The following is a 15,555-nucleotide window of genomic DNA, read 5'->3' on the forward strand; positions in this document are numbered from 1 at the left end:
GGCAGAGTAGCCATTTGGCCATCTCATTCTACGTGATTCTTTCTTCCTTTTCCTTGTTGAAATGTCTATATGCCTTCACTGACACTTCCACTTATAACCATTCATGTTGGAAAGTCACAGTTGGAATAGAACATCCCCAAGTCACTTGTAGCTTCACATAGCGGAAAAAAACTCTTTTATGAAAAGATTTGTAATACAATAGAGATTAATGGAATGTGGAGAGAAAAATGCTTTCAGTTTCTCACATAAAGTAAAAGCAGGGCAGCTTGGCGATCTTGTATTCTTACTATTTGTATTTTGTTAGATCTCTAACATCCACAGTACGTGGCTGGGTTGCATGAGCTCTTTGTGCTTTGTTGACAGTTGACAGACAAAGCAAAATTATTCCTGAAGCAAGGTACTGTGTACTTAGTTGTGACCTATTATAGCCTACGAATGTAGCTTGCTTTTGAGTTGGATGAATAGGGAGAGTATTTTATAGAATAGGCTTGAATATACTAAGAGAGATTTTAGCTGCCCATACAGAAAGATACATGTCCTCCATTGAACTTTTTCCCCCCAAAACGTAATTTTCCTTATAAAATGATTTTAAGTATATTTTCCCCTGTTGCTTGCTTGGTGACAATTTTAACTGTTCCAGTATTGTCCTACAGTGGTAAAATAAAATTGCTGGTAATTGTTGGCTTTCTGTGCTCACAGTATAGCAGGAGGAGATGGCTTGCATGGGTCTCTTTAATGTACCTCAGGGACATCTTCTGATGTTCAACCTCTGATTGCAAATTAAAATAACAAGGCTGAGTATTGGATTTGATGTGAGGCAAAGCAGAACAACTTGCTAATTTATCATGTAATATACAATTGCTGAGGTTGGAATTTGTCCACTTGTGGTGCTATTCTGTGTGTTTAAATGAGGACCACTGTTTGCATCTAACCTATCATAACAGTTTGGGAGTGCTCCATTATCCTTTCAGCAAACTGATGGCAGAGTCTGGTCCTCACACAAATGATAAGATCAATAAGTTTCAAATAACTTGGATGAAATGACATGTGACTGTTCATTTAAAGAGATCTCTTACTTTAAAAATCAATTTTGGTAATATTTAAAATTCTTAACATTGACTGACAAGGCACTTTCTTTCCACTTCTCTTTTGGTTGATAATTTTGTTAAAAATATTTTTGTATTAACTTCAGTGAATAGTTAGTTTATATATGTGTATTTCCTGATTTGCTCTTTCATCTCCTACCCTGGCACCTCTCTGAGACTTAATAATCACTCTTTGACAGGCCAGCATGCTGCAGTGTAGAAGATTTAACTTTAAAAGCAAAATTATGTTCCTGTTAAAACTTCCCCTGGAGATCTTAGGAAAATTTTCTCCCAGTTTTGGGTGCAAATGTGGGTCAGAAAGCAATTTGTTTTTTGATATTTCTGGAAATCCCAAATCACAACATGTCATTCTTCAAAAGCAGCTGTGGGCCCATACTGTGCACTGTCTGTAAGACCCATTTTACACTGGGGATAATTCTATGACAGAAAAATGTGACTGCAAGGGAACCCCCAGAACATTTATAAATGGTTTTGGGTAAAAAGAGTGTCTGGTGTGCTCAGAGTGCATATCGTTTGGGGAAAGGAGCAGTTAATGGCCATTACAGGAAAATAGTAATGATGTGGTGAACTCTGTAAGAGCGCACGAATGCTGGCAGACCTCGCCCTGTGCTGCTGTCACCGCACTCCTGGAGAGCCATTACAGTTTAAACTAAATCATACGTCAGTGCACTATTGTGGTGTGTTGTGTCTTCAAAATCTCTGAGTCCCAAAACAGAGCAAAGACCCCTTCCTCTTTCCTCACCATCCATTCTGTCATCTGTAATCTCAAATCTAGTACGGTTTTGTCAGGAGGAACATGGAAGGGCTGCTTCTATTGACTACGTAGCTCTATTATTTTACCTTCAAATTGCAAAGCACCCTTACCTAATCTTACCAGTTATCCATCATCATAGCTCTCCATATTGGGTAACAGCAGATGGGAAACTGACCAGGCTCTTTTCTGGTTGGAATAGTGCATCTTTAATAGTGTCTGTAGCCGAGCACTGATGTTCCCCAGTAATGCAGATGTGTGTAGGGTAGGGATAATATCTTACATTTAATGAACAGTGTTGTAGGCTCTGAGCAACCTTATTAGGGTAAATGTTATCAGCTCTTGTTTTGTAGATGAGGAAACTGAAGCTCAGAGGAAAAGTTAGTGACTTAACTTTTGTTAAGTTAAAAAGTTAGTGACTTAACTAGTGAAATTACCCTTTAATAAATGGGTGGGGCGAAGCCACATTTACATGAAGTTTTTTATAACCTTCTTTCTGTATTCTTCATTGAGTGTGAACCTTTGTGCTAGCGACTGGAGAGGGCACTACCAGATCCAAAGTGGTCATCGTCATCCCCCAGGCCTGACCTTCCAGTTAGGGAGGTAAAATAAGATTGTTCAGGAGCAGTGCACAACATTGTATGCTTGGTGGCAGTGGGCTAGAGGGAGAAGTCCCTGGAGAGTGGGGAGGTTTCACAGGAGGGGAGTGGAAATGATGCTCAAGGAATGGCCATGTTAGGCAAAAATTCTACAGCATTAGCCAAGACAAGGAGTTGGCAATAGGCAAGGTGTATTGAGGACAGTGAGAAAACTAATCCAGTGGGGGCAGAGAGTTTGTGTAAGAGAAAAGGGGGATGGAATGAGGGTGGAAAGATTTGAAAGCCATACCAAAGCATGCATTCTCTAAGGAAGGTTTACCACAGGGAGTGAAGGGGCCTTGGGAAGCTACACTTGGCAAGTCTTTACAGAGAGAACGGAGCTGGGCAAACCAGGCAGGAGGCTGTTAAGGTAGATCAACTCTGAGGTCTGGACTTTGGTGAAGTAGATGACAGTGGGACTGCAAGGCCAGTGGACAACTTGGGTGACCGACTGGAAGTGGGAGGAGAAGGACCCACCATCTATTTGATTCAAGAGTATGAGAACTGTGCATTTTTCTTTCTCCTGGGAATTTTAGACCCTTATTATTTCCTATAAACTAGCTCCTCTATTATTTTACTGCTTATGTTCATTCATTTATTCAAAAGATTTTTTTGTAGGCCACATTTCCAGGTCTGGATGATTTCTATGTAAGCATCCTTCTAAAAATACAAAAGTACACAAGTGGGTAAGTTTGTGTTTAAGGTGCACCTACCAGGAACGCCTCAGTTACAAGTGGAAATCGATCCCTTTTTAGCACGTGCAGACAGAAACCATTTTAGTTGAGACCTCAGAAATATAATTTAGCAATCAGAACCAATCAGCATTTGACACAATTTCGTACACAATGATTTCAAGGAATTAGTGATGCTGCAACTAAAGTTAACAGGTGATGGATCTTTGCGTATTTTGGTAAAGGTTTATTTTGCTTTTGGCCAGGCTGGCTTCACCTCTTTTGAACCCTCTACTTATAAATGTGGTTAAGGTAGACATCTGTCATATAATGACTTCATTCCTGTTGGTTGTGACAGTTTGGCACTTACATGTGGTGTTGCATAATAAAATGACATATTTGGATGTCACATATCCTTAGAGTGGTTCTGGGTTGTTGTTGTTGTTTGTTTTTTTTTTTTTTTTAAACCCAGCCCTTCTTATAGGTTGGACTTCCAAAGAACTACACTTTATTAATTTATTTTGCTGTTAATTTGGCAATGCAACTTTGGGCTATACGTTATTTCCCAACACGGGAAATGAAAATAAGCTTAGTTTTGTCTTTGTGAGTGGATTTATTCAGTGCTTATATGTGCAACTAAGATTGGCCCCATCGTGGAATATTTTTAAAGACTTGGCATATTTAATTTTAACAATGCAGATGTTTCTTGAAAGGTAGATTTGGCTTAGTCCATTAATATTTGTTGGGGGAACAAAGGGTTAACTGAAGTGTACTTGGCAAAATCAAATGGAACCAAAGCATAAATTGAATATGATTAGGGTGTATTTCCCTCACAGAAGAGTTTTGTTTAAAATACACCATGACCAAAAGCTTAATTATCAAAGTAAAGCAAGAGGAATCAAGAGTTACAGGCTTCTGATACTGTGTTTCAGCCCTTAGTTCCCTTCACACAGTTATCAGCATGTGTAATTTCCATGCATAATAGCACTAGTTATTGTTGTCATTTGTAAAGGGAGATTAACAGATAGTAAGTACAAACAAACCCAAATAAGTACTGAATAGAGAGGTGACAAAGAAGAAAAGACCTCCTTAATGTTAATTATAAATGGTAGGAAGTCTAGACAAATTATATTATCTGTTTTCTATATGATTTGAAAGGACATTTAGTTAGTAACTCTGTCAGAGATAGAGTTAGGTGTTTGCTTTAGAAACAGGTGAGGTGACAATTTAGCATCTCCTTGGTTGGCAGCTTGCTAGTGAGTCATGAAGTTGTAGTAAATTGATGGAATCAAGTTTCCAAAGCACCTGAAGGATAGTTGAGCTTTGCGAAGGGTGCATTTAAAAAAATTAAAGAATAATTTTAATTTGCAGGTTATATCCCAATAATTAAAAATGTATTGTCTCGGGGCACCTGTGTGGCTCAGTGATTTAAAGCTAAAGCCTCTGCCTTCGGCTCAGGTCATGATCTCAGGGTCCTGGGATCGAGCCCCGCATTGGGCTCTCTGCTCGGCGGTGAGCCTGCTTCCCCCACCCCCCCACCCCTCCCACCTGTCTTTCTACCTACTTGTGATCTCTCTCTCTCTCTGTGTCAAATAAATAAATAAATTCCTTTAAAAAATTATTGTCTCAAAATATGCAGGTTGTTGCCTGTCTGATTGCCTTTTTTTTTTTTTTACAGATTTTATTTATTTACTTGACAGAGAGAGATCACAAGTAGGCAGAGAGGCAGGCAGAGAGAGAGAGGAGGAAGCAGGCTCCCTGCCGAGCAGAGAGCCCGATGCAGGACTCGATCCCAGGACCCTGAGATCATGACCTGAGCCAAACGAAGGCAGCGGCTTAACCCACTGAGCCACCCAGGCACCCTGTCTGATTGCTTTTTAAAACTTTTGTTTAGAATTGAATTACAGTTGGGGTTGGCATCCTTACCTGATAGCTATTCCAAAGTGTTTGTAAAGCCTCAGATAGCAACTTTAGGGTAGCAAAGCCAAAGGAACGATCAAGGAGTAGTCCAGTCCTCCACGTCTCATACATAGTTTGCTTGAATTCTACTGTTTCCTTTACTAATATGCCTAAATGGGTACTTCTGGAAAGAACTAGTTTCACTGTTAGTATTCATAGGCTGCATTGAAAATGTAATACCTGCTGGGGTCAGTACCACTCTCTCCCTCTGTATCCCCCATGCCTAGGACAGGCTAAACCAAAGTGTCTAGTTTCCTTAATTCTGAGGGGCCATAGATTGTGAACTGCACTCTTGACCTAACAGTGCTTTAGAAGGAAACAAATACGTTATTAAGTGTACATATCAATTGTAAATACATCTGGGTTTCTGAAATAGCAAAATGTGAATTGAAATCATGTCCTCAGGGTGCCTGGGTGCTCAGTGGGTTAGGGCCTCTGCCTTCGGCTCAGGTCATGATCTCAGGGTTCTGGGATCGAGCACCACGTTGGGCTCTCTGCTCGGAAGGGAGCCTGCTTCCTCCTCCTCTCTGCCTGCCTCTCCACCTACTTGTAATCTCTGTCAAATTAATTAATTAATTAATTTTTAAAAATCATGTCCTCGAGTCAGGAAAATGTAGTTATAGGCCTGATGATTTGGAACAGAGTTGCCTGTGACCCAGAACCACTGATTGCTTCTTCTAGTTTGTGTTCTGCTGTGGTGGTGGTTTTTTGTCTTGGGTAGGAGCCACATGACACTAACCCTTTTCCGTCTCGTTTGGCATTTATACTTGGTACAATACAACTTGGTTCTTAAGGCCAAACCTTACTGAATTACTTTTAGTCTTTGTGTGTGTGAATCTTTCTTATTTAGGTTGTCATTTCCTGAAACTCTGTCTCTGGGGTCTCTTTGGCTACTGCACACACATTTAATGTAATTCTGGGCATATATTAAAGGTTTCATAAGGAGTCCTTGAGATGCTCTATCTGAAAAGTTTAATTTTTAAAATAGTTCAGCGTATTGATTGAAGATAGGAATGAAGTTCACTGTGAATGTATTGACGAGGTGAATTTTATAATCTTTAAATGTATTATATTTTCTTTTAGTCAAAAACTTTTACAGTCTACATTCTCTGGCTGTGAAAGCCATAAATGGAGCTGGAAGAACTGATTTTTGGTGCTTTCTCTTGAGTCTGGTTGTAGTTTCTTCCAAGAAGAGCCTATTCTGAGGACTGAGGTCACACAGCACAACAATGAGTGGGGACATCCTGCAGATTTGGAGTAAAGCCATGCAGCAATGTTAATAAGTGGCAAATGAAGGTCCCCAATGTAATTAAGCAGCATTTGTGTATATACTGCTCTGAGCTAGGGGGAAAAGACCAAGGAGCTGCTCCACTGAGAAACAGAGAACAGGGTTAAATACGCCATTGATTTTTTCCTTAATCACATCTCACATAGCTCTCTGGCTTTCATTCTTTTGCGTGTGTCCTTCTCTGCCTAAGTGGTCTCTTCTGCTTTCTCCACCTGCCAAACTTCACTCACTCTTCAAGACCATTTCAGAAGTTCTGCTTCCCCACATACTCCTAAGACCCAAAGACAGCTAAGTCCGTCTTTGCAGCTGCCTAGGTGGGAGCACAATGCAGTAGGGAATACACCCTGTACCCCAGCACTTCAGCCTACTTTGCTTAGCCTTATTGTGCCTAATACATGCAGCACTAAACCCATAACTCTGGTGCCTTCATAAGAACACCTGAGCTTTGGGGTGCCCGGGTGGCTCAATTCGTTAGGCATCCAACTCTTGGTTTCAGCTTAGGTCATGATCTCAGGGTTGTGAGATCGAGCCCCATGTCAGGCTCCATGCTCAGCAGGGAGTCTACTTAGTATTCTCTCTTTCCCTCTGCCCCCCACCCACATGCTCATGTGCATGTGCTCTCTAAATACATGCATGCATGCATACATACATACATACATGTATGCATACATACATACGTAAAATCTTTTTTTGAAGAAGAATACCTGAGCTTTGCTCCACCCCATTCGTGCAGTTTTGTATCCCTTTTGGAGCAGGTATGTTTTCTAGCAAACATGACACTGATTTAAGATAATAGGCATGTTGTTATCACATCTCTATGAGAAAATTCGAACAAGAGCAGCAGGGAGGGTAACTGAAGAAGGAAAGTGAGAAGCGAGTCTAAAGGCCAGAGAAGTGGGCAATGACTGTTTCAGAAGTGGGAAAAGAGTGGTCGGTTGAAATTGTCCTTGAAAACATTGCAGCCAGTTTTATGCCTCCAGATTATGTGTGTAGAAGAATCTGTCTTAATTTTAAATAATTGCTTCCTTTAAGTGTTTCTTATATGCTGAATATAGCTCTAAGTGTGCTAAACGTATTGCATCATTACAACCTGCAAATACTGTTGTTGGGCCTATTTTACAGAGAAGGAAGCTGAGCACAGCAGTTAAGTCACTAGCTAGTAGTCATTCAGCTATTGGGAAAGCCATTCATTTCTACATGGTACACTCTTTTTTTTAGGATTTATATATTTATTCTAGGGAGCATGCATAATTAGGGGGGAGGGGCACACAGAGAAGGAGAAGCAGACTTCCCGCTGAGCAGGGAGCCTGACACGGGGCTCCATCCCAGGATCCCGGGATCATGAGCTGAGCCGAAGGCAAACGCTTAACCAGCTGAGCCACCCAGGCGCCCTACATGGTATACTCTTGACTTTGATAATGGTCTTTATCAATGACCAAAAACCCATCCGTGTGTAATCATATAAGCTTTTACTGGAAGGTTTTGCTGTCTGCGTGCCAGGGAGTCTATTTTAAGAAGGGAAGACTATCTTACCTGATTTTTTTTTTTTTAATATGAAGAGTTTTCTAACTGTTAAGGTCGGGGCATAGATCAAAGAGACATGTCAGAGAAGAATGATAAGGAACTATTTCAGATCTCTAAGGAAAGTTTGAGCTAAATGAGTCCATCTTGATAATGAAAGGGATTTTATTTTATTTGCTTAAAGGTTTATTTGTTTATTTGAGGTGGGGGGGAGAGAGAAGCAGATTCCCTGCTCAATACAGTGCCTGACACAGGCTCGATCTCACCACCTTGTGATCATGACCTGAGCCAAAACTGAGAGTCAAATGCCTAACCGACTGAGCCCCGCAGGTGCCCTAAAAGGGGTTTTTGTGTGTATTTGTCTGATGGTGGTAATAAAACTGAAATGTTCTCTTTCTTCTCTCAAGGGCTGGTTGATTTGTGAGGAGCCAACCTGTCGAAATCGAACTCGGCGCCTTCCCCTCCAGTTCTCCCAAAATGGGCCTCTTTGCCAAGTCTGCATGAAAGCTACACTTCGGCCAGAGGTAATAGTCACATGATGCTAAAGAACTGTTTAGAAGGGAGTGGGGGTCTGTATTTTCCCATCCCTTAGCTCTGAGAGGTAGATATTTGATATTTGCCCTCTGGAAACACTCTACTACCACACACGTGTATTTTTTTTTTTTTAAACTCAGACTTCAAAAAGGTAAATACTTTATTTTATCACATCATGAATAACACTACTGACTAATGTTAAAAGAGAAACTGACTAGTTCTCATAGAAATTACTCTGGTTTCTTTGGTTGCCACAATAATTACATAGAAGGAACTGCTTTTATAGAAACTTGTCCTCGGACTAGGTCAGAACCCCTTCTGTAAGGGCCACAAAACCTTCCAAACCTATGCCCTAAAGGATTTATTAGGTTTGTGTGGGATTCCATTGTTTCCAAGGGATGGCATATCCAGCTTTTTCTCTACCTGAGCACATATACCTGAGGGAAGAGGCCCGCTATCATTAGTGACTTCAAAGTAGGGAGCACATAGTCTGGAAACACCTTCCTGGTATTGGCTTTCCTTGTGTTGTACCCTTGGAGCATCATCAGCCCAAGCAGCATTCCTCACACATTGAGGAGAGAAACGTTTGAAGGTCTTCCTTGCAAAGAGGGTTTTGTGATCGGTACATCTAGCAAAGTCTGGGCTAGCCAGAGTTAAACAAGCTTATTGCAGATTGTCTGAGAGCCTGTAAAATGATAATATGCAATCAACCTCTCCAGTACAGGACTGTAATGTGCCTTGCTTTACAAATGTGTCCGGCCCGAGGATTTATAAGGATTTTGGTGAGAAGAAAGTAGGAATAAGGAAACTGTTATTTACTTTTTTTTTTTTTTAATGCTAAGGCAGTGTTGATTATCAAGTCTTGACTTCAGGTCTTTTCACTGAAAAGGGTTGGTATACAGACTAGTTTTAGGAAAATATTTTAAAGTTCTAATGGCTCCTTATTTGAAGATAACTGGTCATTTTACAAAATTTAATGAGGAGTCTTAAACTACAAATGGCTACTACCATTGTGTATTCTCTTGTTGTTTTGCATAGCCATATGTATTTTTTAAAAGATTTTATGTATTTATTTGAGAGAGAGAGAGCACACCAGCAGAGGGGAGAGGCAGAGGGAGAGGGAGAAGCCGACTTCCTGCTGAGCAGGGAGCCATATGTGGGACTTGATCCCAGGAGCCCCAGATCACTACCTGAGCCAGAGGCGAAACTTAACCGACTGAGGCACCCAGGTGCCCTGCCATATGTATTTTTTCAGTCATGATGAAAGTATGCTTCTGTATCATGTTTATCTTTTGTTAAGTGTCTGTCTGTGTTGCTACATCATTTTCAGTACCAAAACCAATTTAATATTTTCTCTTGTTGGACATTTTAGGCTACTTTTACTGTCTCTTTATTAGAAAATTATAATGACTGTTCTCCTGCTTATATTATTTTTTATTGTTATTTGAAATATTTCTTGATAAATTCTTCTTGACAATGCATATCAAAATTCCTAAATACAATATGGTCATGAATCATATTGCTACATTGCTTTCTTAATGGGTTTTCCCAACTTAAACGGTAGCCAGTACTTGATGCATGTACCAGTTTTACCACTGTCTTTGCACCATTTGGACATTATCATTGTTTTTAGCTAATTTAGTAAGTATAAAATGGTCCTTGCCTTATTTTGTATATCTTTGATAATTAGTTAAGTAGCATATAGTTTTTTAAAAGATTTTATTTATTTATTTGACAAAGAAAGATCACAAGTAGGCAGAGAGGAAGACAGAGAGAGCGGGGGGACACAGGCTCCCCACTGAGCAGAGAACCTGACGTGGGGCTCGATCCCAGGACCCTGAGATCATGACCTGAGCCGAAGGCAGAGACTTAGCCCACTGAGCCACCCAGGTGGGGTGGCTATGTGTTTTTTAACAAAAATATGGAACACATAGTAAGAATTAGGTATTGTACTAAATTGTGGTCTCATCCCAACACTCGGATTAGCAAGTATAGGAAGAGAACAAAAGTATATGTATCTAGTGTGACTCATCACTCCACTTGTAGACTCTAGGGGAATCACCTGGCTTCATGAACCGATGCTGCCTTTGAGACTTCTTAAACATCTAGCTCATGAAGTTAAGTTTAGTGAAGTTTGAATTACTTCTTAGAAAGTCAGTGAGTTTTATGATGATTCCACTGTTGGTGAGAGAAAGTAAAAGGAGACTGGATAGCTAATAGATTGGTAGCCCTCCAGTAAATGCTGATGATGATTTCGGTAGTGGTTCAATAAATCAGGTCATCATTTGTCATTTAGTGCCTTTTTTTTTTTTTTAAATGAGTGAGCCACCACAGGCATTTCAAAGTACTTTTCCCCCGTTCATATCCTGGTCCTCAAAATGTAACATTTGAAGCAGACTTTTACCAAGGTTATCAGCCACTCTTGACAGGGAGGAGCTTTCATAGTGCAGGGTCATATTGCTTGGGTTGCACTGCTGCTCTGAACATGACCTTTTGGGGTAACTGGAGGCTCAGAGCATCCTGGCTGGTGATACTGCCTGTATTGTCAAGGGACCTTGACAGTAGGTCTGAACCCACTCTTCTGCAGTCTGTTTGGATGCTAGTGATGAGTTGGGCATTGCTTGATTCTGTGTATGAGGTTCCTGGGCTTTCCTAGTAAGGTGGAAGTGGCACCTGTCCAGAGACCATTCTAGAGAAGCTCCAGAATCAGTGGTAGAATGGACAGGATCATTGTCATTACTATAGGGTTTTCTCAAGTGTCTGTTTTTCATGATCCTTAAGTTATAGGGTGCTGTGCCTCAATCATACATTACTTTCATTTAATAATTGTTTATTGAACACCTACTACATTTTAGGCAGTGTGGGGCTGGTGCAAACCAATGAACAGGACATTTCCTTATTTATAAAGGTAGTTTCACATTACATGAATTATATAAAATTGATATCTGTGGGCCAGAATAGACATTTGCAAATACCTGTTTGGACAGAAGCATCAGACCTTCCCAATGCTTGCCTAGTGGGGGCTTTAGATACATTGTTCAAGTTTAATGGTAAAGCACTTACCTCTTATCATGCCAGTCTCATCCTTACATAATAAATCTCCCCTTATTTAGTCCTTGGTTGCATTTGGCTTGAGTACTTTCCAGGATTAACTTGGGGTATGAAAGTTAGCTCTTCTTCTGACTCCTGTTGCTAGAGTCATTAAAAAGCTGGGACAGTTTTGTTCCCAGGGTTTTAGATGTATCCATCTTCTCGGATACCTTTAGTGGGGAAAAAAACAGTTAAGTTTTTTCATGTTCACAGGAATTTAACAGTATTCAAATTGCTGATTATTTAAAAATACATTCTCTGAGTGTTCTCTGTTACATAGGAAGTGCACATAAATGCAAGAATTCAAGCTTCAATATATACATGCGTTCCTAAATAAGTAGAACCTTTTTTCACACTGGAAGTAGACACAGGACTTTCCCAAGTTAGAAAATAAATATTTTAATATCTCATTATTTCAAGGACCTGGTTTTTACTTCTTACAGTGGCCATAATCTGTCTGGCTGTGAGGTGAACCGATAGGGGATTCTGTGTTCTGTAATTCACCAAAACGAAAGGGTTAGTTTGTTTTGTTTAGTTTGCACTATAGAACTAAGATTTTGAGCTAAATTAAACTTCTGCTCACTAACATCTCTGTTCTTGATACAGAGGTGATAAAGCATCTACATGTGACTCCCTGGGCTAGAGCACTGTGGTGGATGCCTTCATCCTGTGTATTCAGCTAAATTTCTGGAAGGCCACTTATAAAGAAAGCAGTAGAAGGACTCCTAGTTCTACTGTGGGATACTTTTAGTGTTTCTCACATGATCCTCAGTTGTAAAATTGTGAAAATCCTTTATAATGGAATGTGTGTACCATACAGGACTTCTTCAGAGAAGAAGAAGGGGTAATATTGAATTTGTGGTCATCGTATGTTAGTTTCAAAATGGTTGCAGCTGAAGTGTTGATTTGGTAAGTCGATTAGGGACAGTGAGAATATTGCCAGGCTACCTGAGATAAAGTATCTTATTTCTGCATAAGATGAAAGCATGAAAATAATTGTGGTCTCTTAGGTCAGTAATTATGAGTTGTGCAGGCAAAGAACCTTGGAACTGTGATAGAAAGTCTTAAGCATCTGTACCTAGTCACTGGTTACCGTCCAGGAGTTAGTGGATTTTTACCGTGAAGGGTCTTTTGGACTTGTCCATTGTAATTTTGGTGTGCCTGTTTGTTGATGCAGAGTTTGTTAAATTTAAACTCTTAACCATGAAGCAGACGATAGCTTTCTTTTTCAGTCGAGTTTTTCATTTTTATTAAGGTGAAATTCACATAACGAAATCAACAATTTTAAAGTGAATAACGGAGTGGCACTTAGTACATTCACAAATGTTGTAAGACCACTACTTCTATCTGGTTCCAAAACGTTTCATCACCCCAGAGGAAAACCCTGTGCCTTTTAAGCCATTGTATCCCATTCCTCCCCTTCTCCCAGTCCCTGGAACCACTGATCTGCTTTACATCTCTGTGGATTTCCTTATTCTGGATATTTCATATACGTGGAAACATATTATATGTGACCTTTGGTGTCTGGTGTCTTTGACCTTAGCATGTTTCTGAGGTTCATCTGTGTTACAACCTCTGTCAGTATTTCATTCTTTTATAAGACCGAAGTAATAGTCTATTAAATAGCTATACTACTGTCTGCTTGTCCGTTCATCTATCCGTGGACATTTGGGTTGCTTCTTTCAATATACTTTGAATTCTATTAATTTCATTAGCTGGATAGATCTTATATTTGGCTTAAATATGTTACATTTATAATATAATGTTAGTAATACAATATTAATATCTTACATTGGCTCACTTGTTGGCCCTAGTTCAGCTGAATGGTACTACACAAAGCTAGGCTGATCCCTTCCTGTGTTTAGTAAGTACTTGCTCAGCACCAACTCTGCCTGCTCTGAGAACCTTTGAAATACATGAAGGTAGCTATCTTCATGAGCCTTCTCCTCCTTGGCCCAGTTTCCTAGATCTTCAACCATTTCTGTAGTGCTCTGCTTTCAGAATGATCATCCCAGTCTAGAGTTTGTGTCCCAGTAAAGTGAGGAGCCCAAAACAGCATGCAGCCCTTCGCGTACTCTTGCTAGCACTAGTCTGGAGCAGAATAAACCTGTCCTTGCTTACTTTTCTAGGTAGTAAATTTCTATGAAGTCTACTTAGGGATGCATTAACTTTCCTAGCATCCATATTCACAGTGTTGACTCATTTTGAACATCCCATCTACTAAGATGCGTAATGTTTTTGCACTTGCAACTGCTAAGCCATGGCATACCAGATTTCCTGAGATCCATGTGGTTTTTTTAGGTCTCTCTGTAAGGCTCTATTAGTAGTGTGTTAGTTTCCTAAGTCCACTGTAACAACGTACCACAAGCTAGGTGGCCTAAAACAAGAGAAATGTATTGTTTGACCATTCTAAAATCTAAAGAGAATGTGGAAATCCAGGGGACAGCCTGGCTCTTTCTCCTCCTGAAAACACTAGGGAAGAATCATTCTTTGCCTCCTCTAGCTTCTAGTAATCTTTGGCATTCTTTGGCCTATAAATGCATCACTGCAGTCTCTGCTTAATAGCCATGTGGCCATCTTGTCCCTCTGTAGCTCCATCTCTCTTCTTCCTATAACTTCACCAGGCATATTGGATTGGGGCCTATGCTGATCCAGTATGACCTCACCTTCATTTGATTTTTCTCTGCCAAGACCCTATTTCCAAATAGGACTTCAGTATAACTTTTTAGGGACACAGTTCAACTCATAAGATGGGAATTATACTGAGCTTGGGGAAATGGAAACCAAAAGTAACAGTAGCTTAACCAGAACAAACATTTAATTCACTAAGAAACTTAAATTTTTTCTCACACGACAAATCCAGGTGTGGGCTGTCCAAGATTGCAGTGGCGGCTCCCTAGTGTCATCAGGTGCCCAGGGCCCTCTGCCCTTCTGTGTCACCAGGCTTTTACTCTCAAGCTGCACACGTTCCTTCAAGCCATCACGGGCCAAAAGACAGAGAAGAGGTTGAAGGGTCAAAAAGGTGCACCTCCCATCCAAGTCAGTTCTTTGAGTGGTCTTTCCAGAAGTCTCACCCAGTGTTCATGCTTACATTTTGGGAGCCAGAAACTAGTTACATGGAGATAATAGCTTATTTTGTTACCAAAGAAGAGTAGACTGGATATTGGAAGCCAACCAGCAGTCTCTGTGACTGAGACCTTCCAGTGAACCGTGTGAAATGTTGTCTTTCTGAGGCCAGCCCATCACCATCCCATTATGAGTCTTTGGATCCTGATTCTGCTGTGCACCCAGCATTTTGCCTCCTACAGATCTGATGCGGAGATTAGCCTTCCCTCTTTTATCTTCTCCAAAATATTGACTAAAATGTTGCCGTGTGTTTTTGCACATACCAACGGATAGATGCCTTTGTCCAGGTGGACACTGCTCCATTTTAATGCTTTGTGTAGCATTGTTCTACCAGTTGCTAATTATCTTGGCTTTTGACTTATCGTTCTCCACAAGGGGTCTCTCCCAAGGAGAAAACCGCAACATCACTGATCAGAAACTAATGGTCTCATGGGTTTGTAACTATTTTGGCCCCTGGAATAAGAAATCATGGCGTCTTTCTCCTTTGACAGTCTGGTATTTTAAGCAGAATATTTAAGAATGTGATTGCTTTTACTCATTCTCTACCAGAAGCTATGCGCTTAAGGAGAAGAAACCTTTAATTTCTGAAAATACGCTTCTGTTGGTTGGCCAGGAGAGAGTAGTGTAAGACTCCATGTGATCACCCTGGCCAAAGAGTGTTCAGTAATTTGAGAACCACAAGATAGGCCCATAATAATAAATCATGGAATGTGATGTGATTCGTTGATAAGTATTAACTAATTAGTGGACCTAAAAGAAATGGGGGGTGACCTAATAGTGAAAATTATGTACAGAGTTTCTAAACACCATAGTGGAAAAACAGAAAATCACAAAGAAACTGGGAGGCACAGGCCCTGCTTTTCATAGACCT

The 15,555-nt window shown here is 40.3% G+C and overlaps 1 protein-coding gene across 2 annotated transcripts in view; it reads left to right on the forward strand.

The window, feature by feature from the left end:
- Nucleotides 1-15,555, forward strand: part of POLA1 (DNA polymerase alpha 1, catalytic subunit) — a 307,449-nt gene that overhangs the window by 193,339 nt on the left and 98,555 nt on the right. For both annotated transcript variants that reach the window (XM_045089421.1, XM_004769147.3), the window contains one exon: nt 8,342-8,458. In XM_045089421.1, coding sequence (XP_044945356.1) covers nt 8,342-8,458 — 117 coding nt within the window. The remainder of the gene's footprint in view (nt 1-8,341; nt 8,459-15,555) is intronic.

Source organism: Mustela putorius, unplaced genomic scaffold (assembly GCF_011764305.1).
Source record: "Mustela putorius furo isolate JIRA1106 unplaced genomic scaffold, ASM1176430v1.1 tig00003836_pilon_pilon_pilon, whole genome shotgun sequence".
Lineage (NCBI taxonomy): Eukaryota > Metazoa > Chordata > Mammalia > Carnivora > Mustelidae > Mustela > Mustela putorius.